The sequence below is a fragment of the Melospiza melodia genome, unplaced genomic scaffold (assembly GCF_035770615.1).
Source record: "Melospiza melodia melodia isolate bMelMel2 unplaced genomic scaffold, bMelMel2.pri scaffold_70, whole genome shotgun sequence".
Lineage (NCBI taxonomy): Eukaryota > Metazoa > Chordata > Aves > Passeriformes > Passerellidae > Melospiza > Melospiza melodia.
The window spans coordinates 1,797,208-1,819,981 of record NW_026948802.1 but is presented as its reverse complement, the minus strand read 5'-3'; the positions used below and the strand labels follow the sequence as shown (position 1 = coordinate 1,819,981).

General features: G+C 54.6%; 1 protein-coding gene across 1 annotated transcript; it reads right to left on the bottom strand.

Annotated features, from left to right (window-relative positions):
• Window positions 1–6,155: 6,155 nt before the first annotated feature.
• Window positions 6,156–21,876, bottom strand: LOC134413986 (olfactory receptor 14J1-like; the record flags this gene model as incomplete). Its single annotated transcript, XM_063147991.1, has 2 exons — window positions 6,156–6,227; window positions 21,415–21,876. Coding segments are annotated over 2 exons (534 nt in total), but the record flags the coding sequence as incomplete, so codon positions are not given.
• Between the last annotated feature and the right edge of the window lie 898 nt (window positions 21,877–22,774).

The window sequence follows — 22,774 nt, the reverse complement described above, 5'->3', positions numbered from 1 at the left end:
GGATTTTAATAGCAATTAAATCAGCTGAGAAGGCGGCACTCTGCAAACAGAACTTACAGAAAATAGGACAGAATCAGTAACTCTGAAAGTTTTATTTGCAGTCAAATACATCCCACATACCCAGCCCCACACAATCCCCATCCCACTGCTCCAAATTGGGGCCAAACCAAAAGCAGAAGCAGCCAGGTGTGTTCCCAACATGGATCACAGGGAATGTGAGTGACCAGGGCTGTGCCCAAGGTGCCTCCTCCAGCGGGGGATGGAGCTGGAGCAGCGTACGAAGCTCTTCCCGCACTCGGGGCACTCGCAGGGCTTCCCTTATCAGTGCCTCTGTTGGTGTTTGGCCAAGGTAGAGCTGCTGGAGAAGCTCTTCCCACACTGGGGACACTCGCAGGGCCTCTCCCCTGAGTGGATGCACCGGTGGGTGACGAGGTCTGAGTTGTGCTTGAATCCCTTCCGGCAGTCGGGGCAGCAGAAGAGCCTCTCCTCTCTGTGAATCCGATAGTGCTGGAGGAGACTAGAGCTGGTCAGAAACTTCTTCCTGCATTTATCACACTCGTAGGGCCTCTCTCCTGTATGGATGCACCGGTGGGTGAAGAGGGTGGAGTTGTGCTTGAATCCCTTCCGCAGTCGGGGCATTGGAAGGGCCTCTCCTCTCTGTGACTCTGATAGTGCTGGAGGACACAGGAGCTGGTTGGAAACCCCTTCCCACACTTGGAACACTCATAGGGCCTCACCCCAGTGTGGGTCCTCTGGTGCCTGATCAGCTCAGAGTTCCTCCTGAAGCTCTTCCCACACTCCACACACATGTGGGGCTTCTCCCCATCATGGAGCTGCTCATGGAGCACCAGCTCCGAGCTCTGGCTCCATCTCCAGCCGCCTTCCCGGCCCAGGCTGGCTCTTTCCCCCTCAGATCCCCGCCAGCTGCGTTTGCAGCCCCTCCTCGTGCGGCATCTCCAGGGCTTTTCCTCCCCGTTGGCTTCCTGAGCCATGGAGACGCTCAAAACGGCCTCTTCCACCAGGTTCTGCTGCGGGCATTTGTTCTCCCTGCTCTCCATGCTCAGCTCCTGCTCTGGGCGAGGAAGGACAAGGACAAGATGGGATTTGCCTCCGTGCCACAGGCAAGGGCAAGGAGATCCTCCCAGGGCTGAGCTGCAGCCAGGGCCGTGCTGGGCTGGGAGATGGAGCAGCACAGAGGGGAAAGAGGCACTGACTTCCTCCTCATCTGCATCAGTGTCCTGGGGCATCTTCCTCTTCCTTGCAGCCTTCCTCACAATGGGAAATCCTGGTTTGTGGAAAACAAGGGATGAGCACGTTTCTAGGAGTGTCGGGGGGTAGGATGTTCGGGACGGACGGAGACGAGAGATCTCTTCAGCCAGGTCGTGGAACTTGCGGTTTATTGCAAAGGGCCTGGGTGCAGGGCCCTGCTTGGAGCTGCCAGTCACAGCTCAGTGCAGGCCTGAGAGAAGAGAGGGGCAGAGAGGATGAGAGGGTGAGAGAGTAAGAGGGTAAGAGCATAAGAGAGTAAGGTTCCTGTTACAATACATTAAATCTTCTTCTCTGTTGAATATTCTATTTCTCACTAACCAATCTAGTACAAGATACAAATCCTATAGCATTTACATACAGCCTATAAAAATCATTACATCATCATACTGTGTTACATTTTAAACCCTAAATACTACTCTTTGGACACCTTCTGCTGAGCTAGTAGAGTCTGCTCTGACCCTGGGACCTGTCTGCAAGCAGAGGGAATTGTTTCATCAAAAGGGGATTGATTACCTTCAGTCAGGCCACACCATTGCTTTCCAACTGTTCACTAACTAAGGTACCTAAAAGCTTGCTTCCATTCCAGTCTTGCTTCTCCTTTCTATATTCCCAAAATTATTTGCCAGACAATCATATTTATAAGGCTTCCTTGTTTCATCTTCCCCAACACACGTTGAGTTTGAAGGTCCCTCTGCCTGTGTCCATCACTACAAGTCACAGGACACCTGAGCTCCAGAAAAAACTCTCAAACACCAAGATTAGGCCCTGAAAAAGCCTCCCTGGAGTTCCCCATCTCTGGTCCCTCCCCTTTGGTGTTCGGGGGTTCCCCCCTGTCCCAGCTGCTGGGGTCACGCTTGGATTCAGGGTCCCCCTTGTGCTCGGTGCCCGCCCAGCCCAGGCTGCTGGCAGTCCCAGCAATGCCAAAAGCTCCCCCCTCTTGGCTCTCCCCATTTCGGGATGCCGGGGCTGTTTGGGCTCCCGGGCTCCCTTTTCCCCTCATTCTCTGCTTGGGGCTGCAGCGGCTCCAAGGAGTCCCCCCTGCCCCTCTCCAGGCTCTTGAGGCTCCCGCCCATGGCGGCGCTCCCCCCTCTCTGGGCTCCCCACTTTGGGCTCCTGGGGCACACAGGGCTCTGCTCCTCCAGGCTGCCTCTGCCGGCAGCCGCCACCGCCACCCCCAGATGTCCCCCCGAGGGGCCTTTTCCGCTCAGCCTTGGACTGCTTCATTCTCCAAACATCCCCCCAAAAACCCCAACCCAGGGACCCCCCGGGATATCTGGGCCGAGCTCCCCCTCCCCGCTCACCTGTGCGATGGGGAAGGGGGGGGGGGGGGGGGGGGCGATGATCCCACAGGTGGGGGCTGCGAATTCAGGCCGGGTTCAGAGCGACCGCGTGCTTCCCTCAGCTCAGCCTTCATCCGCCTTTGCCCCTCCTCTTCCTCCCGCTCCTCCTCTTCCATCCCTCTTCCCGCTCCTCTGTGTTATCTCCACTTACTTCTCCTCTTCCGTCCCTCCCCTTCCATTCCTTCTCCTCCTCCTCCCTCCTAACCCCTCCTCCTCCTCCCCCTTCATCCCTGCCCTTCCCTCCCTCCTCCTCCTCCCCCAGCAGCAGCCACACCTTCGGTGCCCGTTCCTGCAGCCCTCACAGCCCGCGGCAGGAGCAGGGATGGAGCTGGGACAGGTCGGCATGGGCAGCGCGGGGCTCTCGGCTGCTCCCAGGCGCTGCGGACGGGGGGAGCCCGAGCCGGGCCAAAGGAGAGGCAAACTGGGCACACTGGGGGCTGCACATCCCAACTGGGCCTTGCTGGGGACCCTGCCTGGCTACTGCCAGCCCTTGGGGCTCCTCTCGGCACATCCGCCGGGGGGCAACGCACACAGGGCTGGGGGATCCCAGCAGTGGCAGCACTGCCAGGGACTGGGCTGGACTGGGATCCTACTGGGAGTGACTGGGACTGTGCTGGCTTTGTACTGACATCATACTGGGATCGTACTGGGAGTGACTGGGATGGTACTGGGTTTGTATGGATATCATACTGGAATCATACTGCCATACCAGGGCAGATTGTGATCACGCTGACGGAGACTGGGATCATGCTGGGATCATACTGGGAGTGAGTAGGAGCCGGCGGTGAGCAAATGAGACCATGTTATGGGCAAATGGGATATACTGGGAGTGACTGGGATTATGCTGAGGGTGACTGAGAGCAGCTGTGAGCAACTGGGAACACGCTAGGAGCAACTGGGAGGAACTGGGAGTGACTGGGTGCATGCTGGGGGTGATTGGAAACTGCTGGGCTTATACTGGGATGAACTGGGATCATGTGGAGGTGACTGGGATCATACTGGCAGCGAGTGCCACTACACTGAGGTTGACTGGGAGTGCTTGGGAGCAAATGGGATCATACTGGAAGGAACTGGAAAGATGCTGGAGGGAACTGGGGTACACTGGGACATGCTGTGAACGACTGGTACAAAAGTGAGTGGGAGAGGAACGTGAACCATGTAGAGCAAAACTGGTTTATTCTGGCAGGGACTGGGAGCACACTGGGGCCATATTTGCATCATACTGGGAGGGACTGGACTAATACTGGGAGTATCTGAGAGTGACTGGGAACACACCCTGCACATCATCCCCCATACTGGGCATGACCGGGTGCAACTGGGAGCATGCTGGGAGCAAATGGCATCATACTGGGACTGACTGGGCTGATCTAGGAAGCAACTGGAACCATGCTGGAGGCAGCTGGGACCATACTGGGAGAGACTGGAAGCAACTGGGATTATACTGGGACCACACTGGGAGGACTGGCATGTGACTGGGATCAAACTGGAGCTTACTGGGAACATATTGGGGTTGAAAGGGAGGGACTGGGATCACACTTTGGGCTACTGGGAGCAACTGAGAGAAACTGGGATGATGCTGCAAGCAAACTGGAGGAACTGGGAAGGACTGGATGCAAGCTGGAAGCAACTGGGATATACTGGGCATGAGTGGGGGATCATACTGGGATAACTGACACCTTACTGGGGCCACTGGCAGTGCCTGGAAATGGCTACAGACATGCTGGGGGCAACTGGGATATACTGGGAGTGTCTGTAACCATACTGGAATGAATGGAACCACACTGGGAACAACTGGGACCATGCTGGGGAGAACTGGGACCACACTGGGGGCAACTGGGAGTGTGTGGGACCATACTGGGGGGACTGGGATCATATGGGGAGTGACTGGGACTAGAGCAGGGGCAACTGGGTCCAACTGGGACCATACTGGGAGTGTCTGTAACCATAGGGGAGTGATGGCACAACACTGGGAACAGCTGGGCCCATGCTGGGAGCAACTGGGATCACAGTGGGGGCACTGGCATCAGATTGGGAGTGGCTACACTCATACTGGGATTATACTGGGTGTGAATGGAACCTGACTGGGGGTTACTGGGAGCTACTGGGCCATGTTGGGAGGAAAATGGGACACACTGGGAGCAACTGGGAACAGCTGGAAGGAACTGGAACCATGCTGAGAGGACTGAGACTATAACTGGGGCAACTGGGATCATACTGGGAGCAACTGCGGCCACCCTTTGAGCAACAGATGGAAACTGGGATTATGCTAGAGGAAACTGGGAGTAACTGGGCAAGACTGGATCATTCTGAGGTAACTAAAACAAACTGGGAGTGTCTCTAACCATCCTGGGGGGACTGGAACCACACTGGGAACAGCTGGGATCATGCTGGGAGCAATTGGGACGATGCTGGGGGAAACTGAATCTACCCTGGAGGCAACTGGGCATGACTGGGACCCTGCTGGGAGGGACTGGGAGTATTCTTGGAGCAACTGGGATCATCATGGGAGAACTGGGAACAACCGGAATTATGCTGGGAGCAACTGGGATCACAGTGGATCACAGTGAGAGCAGCTGAGTCCATGCTGGGTTACACTGGGATCACATTGAGAGCGACTGGAATCATACTGGGATGGACTGGAAGTGGCTGGTTTTGTGGATTTTGGGGGATTCTATTGGCAGTTTGAGGGGGAGTTTTTCTGGGGGTGTTTGGGGTTTATTGAATTTTTTTGTGGCTTGTTTTGAATTTTGGGGGTTTACTGGGATTTTTTGGGGATTTTTTGGATTCTCAGAAATTCTGGGGGTTTTATTGGGATTTTTAGGAGATTTTGGGGCATTTTATTGGAATCGTGGTCGCATTTAGTGGGATTCGTTGGGGATTTGGGTTTTTCTGGATTTTTGTGGGATTTGGGGGGGGGGGGGGGTTGGGTGTTGCCAGGATGTTTTTTGATCTTGGCGGAAATTTTATGGGACATTTATGGTTTTGGGGCCATTTTGGGGGGATTTGTGGAGTTTAATCAGGATTTTTGGGGTTATTGGGATTTCAAAGGATTTTGTGGGCTGTTATTGGGATTCTAAGGTGGCATTTTGAGATATTTAATCAGGATTTTGTGGGTTTTATTGGGACTTTCAGGACTTTTAAGGAGATTTTGGTGCCTCTGAGCCCTTCCCCTCACCCAGGCAATGTCCCAAAGTCCCCCTAAAATTCCACTAAAATCCCACAGAATCCCCCAAAATTACAAGAAAACCCTCAAAAACCCCACAGAATCTCTGAAAATCCCAGTGGAACTCACCAAAATTATAAAAAACTCCCAAAAATTTCAATAAATCCCACCTCCCAAGAAACCCCTCACAATGCCAATTAAATGCCCTAAAATCCAAAACCCCCCAAATCACGTAGCTCTCACCAAAACCCAGTAATTCTCCCCCAAAAGCTCCAATAATTCCTCCTAAACTCACAATAAAACCCCCCCAAGCCCAAAAAAGCCTCCCCAAAAACCCTCTCAAAACCCAAAATCCCAAAAAATCCCCCAGAAGCCCCCCAGGCTCAGTGGGGCCGTCCTGGATCAGGGGGCACCGGCCGGTGGAACAGGAGCCACTTCAGGGCGCCCTCGGAGCTCTTTGGGGAGGGGGCACCATGGGAGACCCCCCAAAAACCGGGGGGGGGAAACAATTGTTGTGCCCCCTCCCTCCGAAACCCCCAGACCCCGGTTCAGAGTGGGCCTGGGACCCCCTGGGACCCCCAAATCTTCCCCCAGGACCCCTCCAGGAACCCCAAACCTCCCAGAGCTCCCCCAGTGTTGGCCCAGAACCACCCTGGACCCCAAAAACCTCCCCAGGACTCTCAGACCCCCCCATTTCCCCACAGAATTCACCCCAGACCCCCTGAGACCTCCCCCAAATCCATCAGACTGTCCCACATCCCCCTCAGACCCCTCAATCTCCCCCAAACCCTATGAAATCTCCTCGAACTCCCCAAATTTCTCCCCGGACCAACCTCAGAACCCCCAGATGCCCTCACAACACCCCCAGTTCCTCTCACAATCCCCCAAAATGCCCTCAGACCCTCCCAATTCCCCTCAGATCGCCCTAAACCCACCAGAGAATGCGCCAGACTCGCTCAAGCTTCCCCCCCGCCGCCACCGCGTGCGCAGGCTCCCCGAGCCAATAGCGGCGCGCCCCGCCGAACTAATCAATCGCCGCACTGCACGTACCCGAACTAACCAGTCACGGCGCGGCTCCCCTCAGCAATGCCCGCCTCCCCCGCGCCGCCCCAGCCAATCAGAGGCGAGCCAGAAGCGGCGCTCCCTTCCCCGCCGCCGCCGGGACCCGCCGGGCTCGGGACAGGAGCGGGAGGGGCCTGAGAGGGGATCGGGGGGGGGGCGGGGAAGGGTCCTGGGGTTTCGGGGCGTCTGGGGAGGGGTCCTGGGGCATTGTGGGGGAACCTGGGGGATGCGGATGGTTTCTAAAAGGTGTCTCGGGGAGGGGGGGTCGTGGGAGCGTCTGGAGGGGTTTTGGGGAGGGGTCGTAGGAAGGTCTTGGGAGGGTCTGGGGGTATTGGGATGGTCCTGGGGGGAGTTTGGGGAGGGCTCTGGGGGGTGCTGAGGGTGTCCTGAGAGGGTTTTGGAGGTTTTGGGCAGGGGCTCTGGGGGCTCTGGCAGTGTGATGAACAGGGCCAGGAGAGCAGCTCCTTTCAAAAGGCCTTTATTAAAGACAGCTCTGGGTGCGGAACCCGAGGGGTCGCGCACGGCGCCGCTGCTCCCACAGGGCCGCGCTGAGCGGCAGCAGCAGCAGGAGGAGGAGGAGGAGCAGCGCAGCTTTGTCTCTCGGCACAGCCGGGGCTTCCGTCCTCACCAGAGTCCTTAGGAAGGCAACGTTGGCTCGGAGTTTAGGGGGATCCTCCAAGCTGAGCACTATTAAAATTATGATGGCAGGACGGAATCCGGCTCTGGTCAAGGGTGGGTGATTTAGTGCGGTTCTGCTGGGTTAAAGTCATTGTTTATGTGCTGGTTTGTTGTTCTGAGAGGGTTCATGGAGTTACCACAGCCTCTCATTTAAATTCAGTCTGGGACGGGAAGGGATTACAAATCCCGGCTGAGACGGAAAGGGGCACAAATACAGAGTGTGACGGGGAGAGATACAAATGGTAAAATGGTAACACTGAACAGCGGCAACTAAAGGCAAGTCCTAGAACTGTAACATTCAATGTTTAACAACAGACCAACACTTCAAATTCAGACCCTATCAACTTCATTAACATCAACTAGCAAATACTGCTCTGAAAAAGAACTCTCATCTCCAGGGTTTCATTTCTCAACTCTATTGGAGCAAAAATGAGCAATGTGCCCTGCTGGTGTTAGATGTTCTGAGTCCCTCAGCTGTTAGTTGGGTTCCTGTGCTGTTCTGCCTGGTGCTTCCTGGATGTGCTGGAACAAGAGCTTGGGCCCTTGATGAAAATGACCACAAATGACTTCCTTGGGATTTACTGGGCTCAGAGTAAAAGGGATCAAATTCAGGTTTGATCTAGAAAATGCTTCTTCCCTGTCAGGATGGTGAAGTCCTGGCTTCACAGATTGCTCAGAGAAGCCGAGTAAATAAAGTTTCAGAATTCTTCCTTTCTGTCCCATTCCTGTTCCGTAAGTCCAGGTTTGGTTTTCAGAGTGCCACCTTCTCAGCTGGTTTGTGTCCTGCTTTCTCTCACGCCTTCCTTTGTCTGCTCCTTTTCCCTTCCACAGGGTCTGTCTTTACCTGTGGCAGCTCTCAGCCAAAGACCCTCTCCTGATTTTTTTTTTTTCCCAATCCAGGTGCTCAAACAGCCCTGGATGAAGTTATGGAGGCTGGCAGTGAAATGTCTGTGTAAGATCTTGCTGCACCCGTGTCTTGGCCCCTTCAGAATTTGGCCTTGAAGGGCAGGAGCATCTTTTCCTTGCTGGCAGCTGGAATTGCAGCCCATGGCAGTGAGTGCCAGAGATGTCAGAGGGCAATTGCTGAGGCTGCCGGGGCGCTGCTCCTGCCGTGCCTGCCAGGGGAGCTGTGCAGGGCAGGGTCAGGCTGCAGCAGCTGGCTGGGCTCCCCGAGCTGCACATTCTGCAGCTGGGAGCAGAGGGAAGAAGGGCAGGGAGTCCCTGACAGAATGCTGGAATGCTTGTGGCTGGAAGGAACCTGCCCCCGGACCCCAATCGGGCCCAGCCCTGGATGTCCCCTGAGACCCCCCCAGACCCTCTCCCCAAACCCTTCCAGAGCCCCTGCCCAAAACCTCCAAAACCCTCCCAGGACACCCTCAGCACCCCCCAGAGCCCTCCCCAAACTCCCCCCAGGACCATCCCAACACCCCCAGACCCTCCCAAGACCTTTCTACGACCCCTCCCCAAAACCCCCCCGGACCCTCCCACGACCCCTCCGCCCCCCTGCGAGACCCCTCTTAGGAGCCATCCGCAACCCCCAGGTCCCCCCACAATGCCCCAGGACCCCTCCCCAGACCCTCCAGACCCTCCCAAACCCCCGGACCCCTCCCCAAAGCCCCCCTAGACCCTCCCCCTCCCCCCCCCCCCCGATCCCCTCTCAGGCCCCTCCCGTTCCTGTCCCGAGCCCGGCGGGTCCCGGCGGCGGCGGGGGAGGGGGCGCCGCTTCCGACTCGCCTCTGATTGGCTGGGGCGGCGCGGGGGAGGCGGGCATTGCTGAGAGCAGTCATGCTGTGATTGGTTATTTCAGAGAGTTGCAGGGCGGTGGTTGGTTGGCTCGGGGCGGGGCGCTTTGCCATTCTTGAGAGTCCCGGCGCGCGGCAGGGGCGGGAGATTGTGAGGGGAGAGCGGAGCTGAGGTGGGGACGGGGGAAAACTGGGGCGGTTTGGGGCGGGTCTGAGGGGAAATTGGGAATTTTTGGGGGCATCGACGGGAAACACAGGGGTGTGCGATGGGTTTGGGGTGAATGAGGGAGTCTGAGGGGGCTTTGGTTGGTCAGAGGGAGCTTCCTGAGGGGTTATGAAATCACAGAGGTTGCTGTGACATCACAGAGTAGTGTATTAGGCCATACTGCAGACTCTACTATCATGGAGGGTGGCTCTGTGACATCAGAGAGTGGGTTGTGACATCACTGGGTGTCTGAGTGACATCACAGAACAGGCTGTGACATCCCAGGACAGTGACATCATTGTGTTCCTTTGTGATATCACAGAGCTTTCTGTGACATCACAGCACAGCTGTATGACATCAAAGAGGGATATGCCAGTGTTGGCTCGGTGACACAGGATGGCTTTGTGACATTCCACAGTGGGCTGTGGACATCACAGGAGGCTGTGTGACATCACAGGTGGCTGTGTGACATCACAGATGGCTGTGTGACATCACAAGGGCAGTGTGACATCACAAGGGAGCTCTGCGACATCACAGGGTATAGTGTGATATCACAGGAGCTGTGTGACATCACAGGGGCAGTGTGACATCACAGAGGCAGCTGTGTGATATCACAGGGGCCGTGTGAGGTCCCTGGGGTGGTCACTCTGCCCCGGCCCCCCTCACAGTTCCCCCAGAGCAGTCCAACCCTGCTCGTGCACAGCGGGGTCCCCTCTCCCCTCGGGTCCCCCCGCCCCCAGCCCCTCAGCCTCCCCCAGAGGATGTTCCACGAGATCGACCCCAGAGCCTGACATGGGGACGGGGGGCCGGGGCCCTGGGGGTGACACAGGGGGACAGGGACCCCCCGGCAGCGTCCTCGTGTCCCCCAGGGCCAGAGCCTGGGCCAGGGCTCCTTCACCCTGTTACCAACGAGGCCTTGAGAGCGCTGAAAAAATCCCCAGCAAGGGAGCAGCAAAAACCAGACTGAATATTAAGGGACAGCAGCACAGAGTTCCATGGCAAGAGTCACTCTGCTGGTGACTGGACACTTCAGGCAAACCAAGGAAACAAAGCAACAACAAAACCAATTAAAATCCAGGCAATCAAACCAGAAATTTGAACTAAGAACTGTCGAAATTTGTGCACCTGAATGTGTGCCTAAAGGACAGTGAGGGCAAGGATAAAATGAATGCAGCCTAAAAGCGAAACAGAACTCAAATTTAACAGGCCTTGATTGATACCTTAGACTTCAGTATTTAGCAAAATAACAGCACTTGACAGTACTTAACCTTACTTATAACCTAGGACTCAATGATTTTACAGTGGAAAAACACTTAACAATATTCAGCTTAGCTTATAACTGATGTTAAACTTCACTACTTAGCAAAAGAAAAACTCCTAGCAGCATTTAACTTAGCTTACAGTTTTTGACTCACCCTTACCTACAGGCCTGACTGGCTCAGCCATCCAAGTCACTCAGACCCCTCAGAGAGCAGCATTTCTGCCACATTTCCCCAGCACAGGCACTCCTGTGTGCACACAGACACCAAGAGTCACTGCAAGGCACCTGTGAGCAATTCCCCTGAGGGCTGGCAATGCTCACTGTGGATCCTTTGGCATCTCCCCAGCAAAGGGAAAAGGGTTAAGCCCGGAGGAGTGGGGGGATCGGCCCAGGCTCTGAGAGTTCCCGGCTGGGAGAGGCCCCACTCAGAGGGAGTCGCAGGCCCAGGAGAGCTCCAAAGGCTCCTTTTACAGCGCTGTTTGTGGGGCCCCAAGAGAGGGGCTTCAGTCCCAGCAATGGTTCATCCTGGCCACACTTGGCACCAACAGCTTTCTTTGACAGTGTGAGAACAGGGATGTTGTGCCACTGAGGGAACAGAAACAGGTCCCAGGGCTGCTGCTAAAGGACCCAGGAGCTGGTTGGGCAGCAGCAGTACCTGGAGCAGACAGTGTTTGTGATGTGCTGCAGAGGAGCTGAGCCCAGGGGCTGTTGGCCAAGGCTGAGGCCCAAGGAGCATTTCTCAGCTGGCAGGGTGGCCTGAGAAGGGATGGGGGGAATGCAGCAGCACAGGGCCCATGGAACCAAGGAGCATTGTGACACTCTGGGGCCCTGTGAGAGCAAGGGACCATTGTCACACTGTGGGGCCCTGTGAGAACAAGGGACCATTGTGACACTCTGGGACCTCATGGAACCATGGAGACCATGGTGACATTGCTGGGCCCCACGGAACCAAGGGGACAGTACTCACACTGTGTGACTCCATGGAATGTAGGGATCATTGTGCCACTGAGGGGCCCCATCAAACCAAGGGTCCATTGTGACACCAAGGGGCCTCATGGAACTGTGGAGACCATTATGGCACTTTGGGGTGTCATGGAAACAAGGGGCCATTGTGACACTGTGAGACCCCATGGAACCAAATGTCCACTGTGACATTGCAAGGCCTCATGCAACCATGGAACCATGGAAAGATCATTAAGTCACTTCACATTCTCATGGAACCAGGGAGCCATTATGACACTGAGGGGACTCTTGGAATCCTGGAGACCATTGTGACACTACGAAGCCTCATGGAATAAGCAAAGCATTGTGACACTGTGGGGCACCACAGAACCAAGGAGACTATTGTGACACTGTGGGGTACCATGAAACAAGAGGCCTTTGTGACACTGCAGGGCTGCATGCAAGGGGCCACTGTGACATTGTCAGGCCTTCTGTCATCAGCATTCCTGGGTCCCTGTGGTTCCATGAGGCCCCATGATGTCTCAAGGATCACTGGATACCACAAGGCCCTGAGGTATCCCAAAGGATCCTTGTTTCCAACTGGTCTCAGTGAGTCAAAAGGGCCTCTGGATTCCATGAGAACCCACAGTGTCACAGTGTCCCTTTGGTTCCATTTCATCCTGTAGTGTCACGAGGATTCCTGGGAACCATGAGGCCCTGAGGTATCACAATGGATGGTTCCATGAAGCCCCAGAGTTTCACAGTCTCCTCTTGGTTCCATGGAGGCCCATGGTCCCAAAGGCGTCTCTGGATTCTACAAGACCCTGGAGTGTCACACGGCTGCTATAGTCCCATGAGGGTTTGCAGTGTGACAATGTCCCCAGGAGACACTGCAGTGTGACAATATCCCCAGGAGGCCCTGCAGTGTCCCAGAGGAGCAGCACTGGAGTGGGCAAAGCACCAGGGGAGGTTTGGCAGTGTTCCCTTGTCTGTGACACAACAGTGGTGGCAACATCAACGTTCCCCTCTCTATGATACCACAGCGGTACAAGACTGAGCATTGCCCTGTCTGTGACATCACAGGGGTGGCAGCCACAGTGTTCCCCACTCTGTGACACCACGGCTCGGGCAGGACCATGTCCCCCTCTATGTGACACCACAGCAGAGACAATTCCAACGGTCCCCTCTCTGTCCCACCACAAGGGTGGCAATTCCTATGTTCTCCTCTCTGTGACACCATAGCTGTGGTAGCTCTAAAATTCCACTCTCTGTGACACCACAGCCGTGGCTGCCCTAAATTCCTTCTCTGTGACACCACAATAGTGAGAGCCACAATATTCTCCTCTCTGTGACACCACAGTGGTTGCAGCCCCTGTGTTCCTGTCTCTGTGACAACACAGCTGTGCCACCCCTCTTGCCCCTCTCTGTGACACCACAGAGGTGGCACCCCCAGCGTTCCCCTCTGTATGACACCAACACAGTGACAGATCAAATATTCCCCTCTCTATGAGAAAACAGTGCTGGCAGCACCAATGTTCCCATATCTCTGACACCACATTGGTGGCACACCCAACATTGCCCTGTCTATGAAAACACAGTAGTAGCAGCCCCAACGTTCCCCTCTCTGTGACACCACAGCAGTTGAAGCCACAACTTTCTCCTCTTTGTGACACTGCAGCTGTGGAAGCCCCACGTCCCTCTCTCTGACACCACAGCAGTGGCTGCCCCAACCTTCCCCTGTCTGTGATACCACAGTGGTGGCAGCCCCAAAGTTCTCCCAGTCACACCACCGCTGTGCCAGTCCCAATGTCCCCTTCTCTGTGGCACCGCAGCAGTGGAAGCCCCAAAGTTCCCCTCTCTATGACGCTGCAGGGATGGCCGTCCAAAGTTCTACTCTCTATGGCAGCGCCACAGTGGCAGTTCCAACATTCCCCTCTCTGTGACTCCTCAACATTTGCAGCCCCAGTGTTTCCCTGTCAGTGACACCCCAGTGGTGGCAACCTCAAAGTTCCCGTGTTTGTGACATGACAGCAGTGGCAATACCAATGTCCCCCTGTCTATGACAGCAAAGCAATTGCAACCCCAGTGTTTCCCTGACAGTGACACCACAGAGGTGGCACCAAAAGCGTTCTCCTCTCTATGACAGCACCACAGTGGCAGCCCCAACATTCCCCTCTCTATGACACTGCAGGGGTGGCAGCCCCAAATGCTCCCCTGTCTGTGACACCACAGCAGTGACTCCCCCAACATTCCCCTCTCTGTGATACCACTGAGTTGGCAGTCCCAACAATGACTTCTGTATGACACCACAGCGGTGGCAGCCCCAAGATTACCCTCTCTATGTAAAACAGGGATATGACAAAACAGGGGTAGCAGCCCCAAGGTTCCCCTGTCTTTGAGCCCACAAGGATGGCAGCCCAAACACTCCCCTCTCTATGATACCACAGCAGTGGGAGCCCCAGCATCCCCTGCCTGTGACACCACAGCTTTGGCAGCCCCAACATTGCCCTGTCTGTGATATCACAGTGGTGGGAGCTCCAGCATCCCGTCTGTGACACCTCAGCTTTAGCAGCCCCAACATTCTCCTCTCTATGACTCCACAGCAGAGGCAGCACCAATATTCTCCTCTCAATGACAAGACAGCACTGGAAGCCCCAGCGTTCCCATGTGTATGATACCACTGTGGTGTCAGCCATAAAGATCCCCTCACTATGGCACCACAGCAGTGGCAGCCCCAGTGTTCCCCTCTCTAAGAAACCACAGCTGTGCCAGTCCCATTTTCCCGGTCTCTGTGACACCACAGTGGTGCTGCCCAAATGTTCTCCACTCTGTGACTCTGCAGCTGTGGCAGCAGCACTAGAACAGAAGCAGCATCTGTGGAACACCAGGGGTGCAGGGGAGGAGCAGAGAAGGAGCAGTGGAACAGTGGGAGATGAGCAGTGTTGGAGCAGCAGTGGAGCAGCCGTGAAAGAGCAGAGGAACTGTGCTGAAACAGCACAGCACAGCTTCTGAGCAGCAGTGGAGTGAGCATAGAAAAGGAAGAATAGTGGTGGCACAGGAGCTACAGCCATGGAACAGTGGTGGCACAGGAACTGCAGCTATGGAACAGTGGTGGCACAGGAACTCCAGCCATGAAACAGTGGTGGCACCGGAACTGCAGCCATGGAACAGTGGTGGCACAGCCCCACAGCTGTGGAGCGGCGCCTGAGATGCCGAAGCTGCGGGACACAGAGCGGCTCCCAGTGCTGTGTCCTGCAGGAGCCGGCCCTGCACACACCAGAGCGATGCCCCTCAGGCTGAGACAGAGCTGGGGGCACAGGCAGGAATTGATGCCGGGCTGTGGAAGGCGTGGATCGAGTGCATTTAATGGTGACCTGGGGATTTGATCCTGCTCATTGCAGCTGCTTTTGTGCTGTCGTGGCTGTTCCTGATCATCTGAAGTCATGAACTCAGGAGAAACTTGGGACAAAAGGAATCAAAGTGCCTTCTGTCCTGCTGTCTTGGTTTGGAAAGACAGGTGCCTGCTAAGGAAGGCAGGAGCCTCCCCTGAAATGGAGAATGTAAAATCCCCACCACCACCAAATTGCTAGAAATTTTAAATTAAGGGGAGCTCTCAGACAAAAAATATGGGAGCAGGAAATAACAGTTCTTTCATAGAGAAGAAAATAAAAGGATAAAATAAACAATGCAGTAAACTAAAACAGCACTTAGAGAGTCAGAACACAACCTGACACCCTGTTGGTCAGGGTGTTGGTAGCAATCCAATTGGAAATGTGGCTGCAGTCCTCCTGGAGTGTCAGGTTCTGTTGGAGCAGGGGGTCCTGTAGAAAAGGGTGTAGTCTTTCTCTGAGGATCCAGGGGAAGAAGAGGCAGCCGCTGTTCCTCTGGGAAATCCAGTGGAGAAGTTGTGCTGCTATTCCAGAATCTCCAGATTCTAGCTGGCTAGAATGCTTGGCTCTTCCCTTTCGGCAGAGCATCTCCCAGTGGGATGCTGTAGTTCTTATCAGTCATGCAGTGACATTCAATAGCCTGTTATCAGCAGATGTCCCCCCAGAAGGGAGGAGTAGTTGTAGAAGAGATAAGGAAAACTGCCATACAGATAGCAAATAGAATGCATCTTGCCTTGCAATCCAGGACACCTGCAGAGAAAGACATCTTGGTAGAATTTGAATGATTTCTGATTTGGGAAATCATTAAAAAAAAGTGGGTCAGTTATTGGCCTGTGGTTTGTTCTCATCCAGAAAGATGTTCCAAAGTACTGCAATTTGGCATTAAAAACCAGGAACGTGCCTCTTCATCTGGATATTGCACATGGACTACAGAGCTATTTGTCGTCATTATGATAGGAAAACAATTGGAGATCTTTTCCCAATTTAACTCTTTCTTCCTGTCTCTGGGATTAGGGCTCCAACACCCGCTGTTGGAGTCTTCTTTCCATAATCTGCTCCTTTGGAGTTGGGATGTGACAAATCAGTGGGAGAAGGGAGAGACCATTAAAACTGCAAACTCTGTTTTTATAGTCTCTGGCTTTCCAGTGCTTAGAAATTGTCATGTTTTCAACGTCTGAACAAATCCCACATTGCTTACTTTTTCTGTGGCAGGAAACCTTCCTTTGGCCCCATTTAGGAACTGACCCTGGGAAACACCTCATTCCAGATGCTTTTTTGTTGGTTTTGCTAAGAGATGACAAGAAAATCAGCACACGGGGCAGGGATGAGAGAAAGGGAAGAAACAATTCCTTTCTTTATCTTCCTTGTGGGAACTCTCCTCTAGAGATTGTGCTCCAGCCAGAGACTTCCCAGGCCAAGGGTTGAGGGGATCATTTCAGCTGAGGCAGTTGAGGCATCTCCTCCCTGGTCTGTAGCCCTGGGGCTGGGAGGGGACACGGGTGCCCCCCTTGCACCCCCTGGAATGGGGGATTCCTCCTGCCTCTGCCAGGTGCTCCTGATCCTGGCATTAGCCCTGGCCTGGGTGCTCCTGCTCTGAGCTCCCTGCCATGGTCACTGCTGGTGCTGGAGGGCAGGAGGGAGGGATTCGGTGCAAACCTGGGAGGCGCCAGTGGGCTCAGAGATGTGTGGAGGTGACAGTGACAGAGTGACATAGGGAGGTGCAGATGGACACAGGGACAAGACAACACCCCTGGGAAAACTTCTTGGAAATTTGGGGGACTTTGAGTGTAAAATACACACGAACACAGAGACACAGACACAGAGTGCTGCAAAGCATTTCCCAGCTATCTTAAGTTGGACATGGGGCGTGTATTCTATTCCTATCTGATGGGGCAGTTACCTTCTGTTAATTGGGCAGTTTTCTTTATCTCTTCCAAAACCCATCCTCCCTCCCAGGAGATATCTTCTGTTAATGGGCCATTGAGCGCCACTGCATGACTGATAAAATTCCATCATCCCATTGTGAGAAGCTCCGCCCAGAGGGAGAAGTCAAGCATTCCTACCTGGATATAATCAGAGGGCTGGAAGACCAGAGTCAGCCTTTTCCACAGGATTCCCATAGGAAGACCAGGCCAAACACCACCACCACTGGATCTTCAGAGGAAAACGCCACCCTCCTACAGGATCCCTGCTTCAACAGAGCCACACCTGTCACTGCAGGCGGACTGTAGCCACCGTTTATTGGGACTGCCACCGCCACTGTGACCCACAGGGTGTCAGGTTGTATTCTGAATCTGTCGGTGTTTTTTCTCTGTACTATTGCATTTATATTTTAATTTTCCGGCTACATAACTGTTATTCCTAGTCCCATATCTGTTGCCTTAGAGCTCCATAATTTCAAAATTAGAACAGTTCGGAAGGAGGTTGTTTACTTTTTTCCATTTCAAGGGAGGCTCTTGCCTTCCTTAGCAGACACCTGTCTATTTAAACTGAGACAATGCCCCCGGACACCCAGGCAGGTGAGGAGGAAGTCAGTGCCCCTTTCCCCCTCTCTCCTGCTCCATCTCCTGGCCCAGCACGGCCCCCGGCTGCAGGACAACCCTGCTGCCAATGCCATCCTGCCGGGGAAGCACTGGGGACATCTCCTTCTCCTTCCCTGTGGCACAGAGGCAAATCCCATCCTGTCCTTGTCCTTCCTCCTGCAGGCAAGAAGCAGAGGATGGAGACCAGGGAGGACAAATCCCCACAGCAGAACCTCATGGAAGAGGCCACTTTGAGCGGCTCTACTGTGCAGGAATCCAATGGAGAGGAAAAGTCCCAGAGGTCTCACAGGACGAGGGGCACCAAACCCAGCCTGGGTTGCTCTGAGGAGGAAAGACCCACCCTGGGCCAGGAAGGTGGACAGAGCTTCAGCCAGGGCTCAGAGCTGGTGGCCCAGGAGCAGCTTCATGATGGGGAGAAGCCCTACAAGTGCTTGGAGTGTGGGAAGGGCTTCAGGTGCAGCTCTGAGCTCGTCACCTACCAAAACATCCACACCAGGAAACAGCCCTACGAGTGCCTCGAGTGTCCAAAAATGTTTCACACCACTTCCATTCTCGTCAGGCACCAGCAGATTCACACAGAGGAGAGGCCCTTCCGCTGCCCTGAGTGCGGGAAGGGCTTTAGAGAAAACATCAGCCTTGTTACCCACTGGTGCATCCAAACCAGGGAGAGGCCCTACGAGTGTCCCAAGTGCGGGAAAAGCTTCACCCAGAGCTCACATTTGACCAAACACCAACAGAGGCATTGGTAAGGGAAGCCCTGCAAATGCCCCCACGCTTCTTGCACTGCTCCAGCTTCATCCCCCATTGGAAGATCCCCTTTGGGAAGACCCCTGGTGATCCATGTTCCCTGTCATCAATGCTAGGAAGACAGCTGTCCCTTTTCCTGTCCCTGCCAATGACATGATATGGGTCCAAGAACACGAGGGTCTGGCCATGGTTGTGTCATTATATTCACTCCCACATCAGGTTATTGCTAGGGGCAGGACAGGGACTGTCTCTCTCCCTCCCCTGAGGAGAAGGGCGTCCTTTCCAGGCAGGAGTGAATGTGTGGCTGGAAAGAGACAGTAGGTGGTGTTGTAATTTTCCCTGTAAATAGTTTTTCTGATCCTTTCTGTTACCAGTGTTGTTGCTGTTCCAGTTTGTTCCTTATCTGGTGCTTTCCATGGAAGGTGGGAGGGCAGCGAGGGCAGCGCGGTTTTAGCAGGAGCAGAAAATTGGGGAATCCCATTCCTGCACCCCAGCCCCTGGAAACCGAGCATCCCAGCTGGTGCCAGCCCTGGTGGCCATGACAACAGCCTTGGGAGCGGGTCCCTGGCTGGGGCTGTGGGAACCTCTTCCCTCTGGTGCCCAGGGACAGGAGTGGGGGGAACGGCTGCAGCTGAGTTGGGGCAGGCTCAGGTTGGATGTCAGGAAAAGGTTTTTGCCCAGAGGCTGCTGGGGCCCTGCCCAGGCTCCCCAGGGAAGGGTCCCAGCTCCAGGGCTCTCTGAGCTCCAGCAGCGTTTGGACAGCGCTGCCAGGCCCAGGCTGGCATTGTTGGGGTGTCCTGTGCAGGGCCAGCAGTTGGACTGGAGGATCCTGATGGGTCCCTCCCAGCTCAGCCAATTCTGTGGTTCTGGGATCCCATGAGCCTGGGGATGGGGCTGCCAATGGTTGCCATGGCAACGGGCTGTGGCTGCAGGCCTGAGCTTGTGTCCATGGCAACCACCCCTGGCATCGGGTCTCCATGGAGCTGCCGAGGGACTGAGCATAGCAACAGGGGCCTGGTGATGGTTGCCATGGAAACTGATCATAGCAACAGGGGGCTGGTGATGGTTGCCACGGAAATTGACCATAGCAACAGGGGGCTGGTGATGGTTGCCTGCTTAGGATCAGATTTGTCACAGGCCTTCAGAGGGATTCCATGGGGACCTTCCAAGAGTCTCTAGGCTGTTCCAGAGCTGGAATGTCACAGGCACAGACAGGGGCTCCATGGAGACCTCCCAGGGCTTTCTGGGGATGGTAAAGAGCCCTGTCGTAAGAGGCAGTATCAGCCATTCCATGGTGACATCCCAGGGGACCTTGGCCGGCAAAGGCACTGATCTGTCACAGGCACTCACGGGGGTTCCACGGTGACATCCCAGGAGTCCCCAGGCTGCCAAAGACCCAGGATGTCTCAGATATTAACAGGGTTCCTGTCATGGGCAGATATATTTATATAAATATGTATTATCTATTATGGTAATAATTGGACACAATTGCCTTAATCAGAAATATTCATGCCAGGATGGCATTGGTTGGACTTGATGATCCCAAAGGTCTTTTCCAGTCTATTTGATTCTGTCATTCTGTGATAATTGGGACACTCTGGGGCCATTGTGACACTGCAAGGCCTCATGGAACTAAGAGGACCATGGTGACACCATGCAGCCCCACAGAACCAGGGGTCCACTGTGGTGCTCTGGGGCCAAATGGAACCAGGCAGTGCACCGTGACACTCTGGGTCCTTGTGGAACCACAGAGGCCATTGTGATACTGCAGGGCCTTGTGTAATCAAGGGGTTTCACCATTTTGACACTAGAACACCAAGGAGACCATTGAGAGACTCCAGGGCCCAGTGGAACCAAGAGGCCATTCTGACACTGCGGGGCCTCATGGAACCAAGGGGACATTGTGACAGTGCAGGATCCTGTGTCACCAAGGGGCCACTGTGACACGAGGGGGCCTCAGGGGATCTGGAAGAACGTTGTGACACTGTGTGGCCTCGTGGAAACAAGGAGTCCATTGCTACACTGAGGGGACTTGTGGAACTACAGAGACCATGGTGACAGTGTGGGACCTCATGTGACCATGGGGCCATGGTGACACTCTGGGGCCTCATGGAACCAAGGGGCCACTGTGAAACTGCAGCACAAACAAGAACATGTGAAGCCCCATGGAACCAAGGAGTCCATTGTCACATTTTGGGGCCCCACGGAACCAAGGTGACCATTGTTGCTCTGCATGGTCTCATGGACCAAAGGAGAACAGTGTGACAGTGCAGGGCCTTGTGTAACCAAGAGGCCATTGTGACACTGAGAGGCCCCCTGGAACCTAGGACATCTTTGCAGATGACACCAAGCTGGATGTGAGTGTTGATCTGTGGGAGCATAGAAGGGCTTTGCAGAGAGACCTGGACAGGCTGGATTGAGGGGCTGAATCCAGCAATTTCAGGTTTAAAAAATCCAAGTACCTGGCCCTGCAATTTGGTCCCAGTGCTATAGGCTGGGGATGGAGTGGCTGAACAGCAGCCAGGCAGAAAGGGACCTGAGGGACTGATGGACAGCAGGCTGGACATGAGCCATCAGTGTGACCAGGTGGCCAAGAAGGCCAATGGCTCCTGGCCTGGCTCAGGAATGGTGTGGCCAGCAGGAGCAGGGCTGATGTGCCAGCACTGATCTGCCCCCAGCTCTGCACACAGACATTGCTGCTGCAGCTCCAGAGAAGGCAACAAAAGGGCATCTCTGCAGAAAACTCTGCTGGGAGATCCTTTACTTCCTTTAAATACACCAAGAGTGCAGTCCCCCATTGACACAGTCTGTGGCCACAGGGAACGTGGAGAGAAACAAAATGAGAAATAGCACAAGCAATGATGTTTCTTTGTGGACAGAATGGAAAAACTAAAACAAAGGAAAGAAATCTCCAAAATGAAACCAACAAGAAGTATCAAAAACTAGTTTTATTACAAGTGATTTGCAGAAATTGACCAGCAGTTTAATGTTCCTTAAAGCACCCAGTCATCAGTCTCCTCACAGCAGCCTTGAGCTCCTGGTTCCTCAGGCTGTAGATGACGGGGTTCAGGGCTGGAGGCACCACTGAGTACAGAACTGAAAGGGCCAGATCCAGGGATGGGGAGGAGAGGGAGGGAGGCTTCAGGTGAGCAAACATGACAGTGCTGATGAACAGGGAGACAACAGCCAGGTGAGGGAGGCAGGTGGAAAAGGCTTTGTGCCGCCCCTGCTCAGAGGGGATCCTCAGCACGACCCTGAAGATCTGCACATAGGAGAAAACAATGAACACAAAACAACCAAATAGCAAGCAGGCACTAACTGCAATTAGCCCCAGTTCCCTGAGTGAGGAATTTGAGCAGGAGAGCTTGAGGATCTGTGGGATTTCACAGAAGAACTGGCCCAGGACATTGCCATGGCACAGGGGCAAGGAAAATGTATTGGCTGTGTGCAGCAGCGAATAGAGAAAGGCACTGGCCCAGGCAGCTGCTGCCATGTGGGCACAAGCTCTGCTGCCCAGGAGGGTCCCGTAGTGCAGGGGTTTGCAGATGGACACATAGCGGTCATAGCACATGATGATCAGAAGAGAAAGCTCTGTTCCAAGGAAGAAGTAAATCAGAAATAGCTGTGCAGCACATCCTTTGTAGGAGATGGACCTGGTGTCCCAGAGGGAATTGTGCATGGCTTTGGGGACAGTGGTGCAGATGGAGCCCAGGTCGCTGAGGGCCAGGTTGAGCAGGAAGAAGAACATGGGCGTGTGCAGCTGGTGGCTGCAGGCTACGGCGCTGATGATGAGGCCGTTGCCCAGGAGGGCAGCCAGGGAGATGCCCAGCAAGAGGCAGAAGTGCAGGAGCTGCAGCTGCCGCGTGTTTGCCAGTGCTAGCAGGAGGAAGTGGCTGATGGAGCTGCTGTTGGACATTTGAGCTGTCTTGGCATGGGGATCTGTAAGAAAATAATCATGGAATAGTTGGGATTGGAGAGGACTTTAAATATCCCAGCACATCTTGGGGGCACTTTCCCCCTACTGCCTGCCCAGGGCTCTGCTGCCTGGAGCAATCCCTGCCAGCAGCTGCTTCCCTGTGCCCGGGGCTGGGCCCTGCCAGTGCTGCCAGAGCCCAGCCAGCCCTGGGGGCTCAGCTCTGCCCTGAAGACCCCTCCCAGCTCTGGCACTGCCCAGGGGATGCTCTGGCTCTGCAGGCTCTGATAGGAATGTCAGAGCAACCCTGAGGAGGCTGGAAAAGAGACACTGATGCTGCCTCAAAGGGGCCCTGTGCAGATATCTGTCACTGCCTGCTTTATTCAGATCTGAGACAAAATGTTTTTATTGTTCCATTCTGAACTGAGAGATGAAAATCTATAGGCTCCATCCAGGCAACCCAGAGCAGTATATTAAAAAAGCAGGATTTTCGCTTTTATGCAGCCCCTGCCTTGCTATG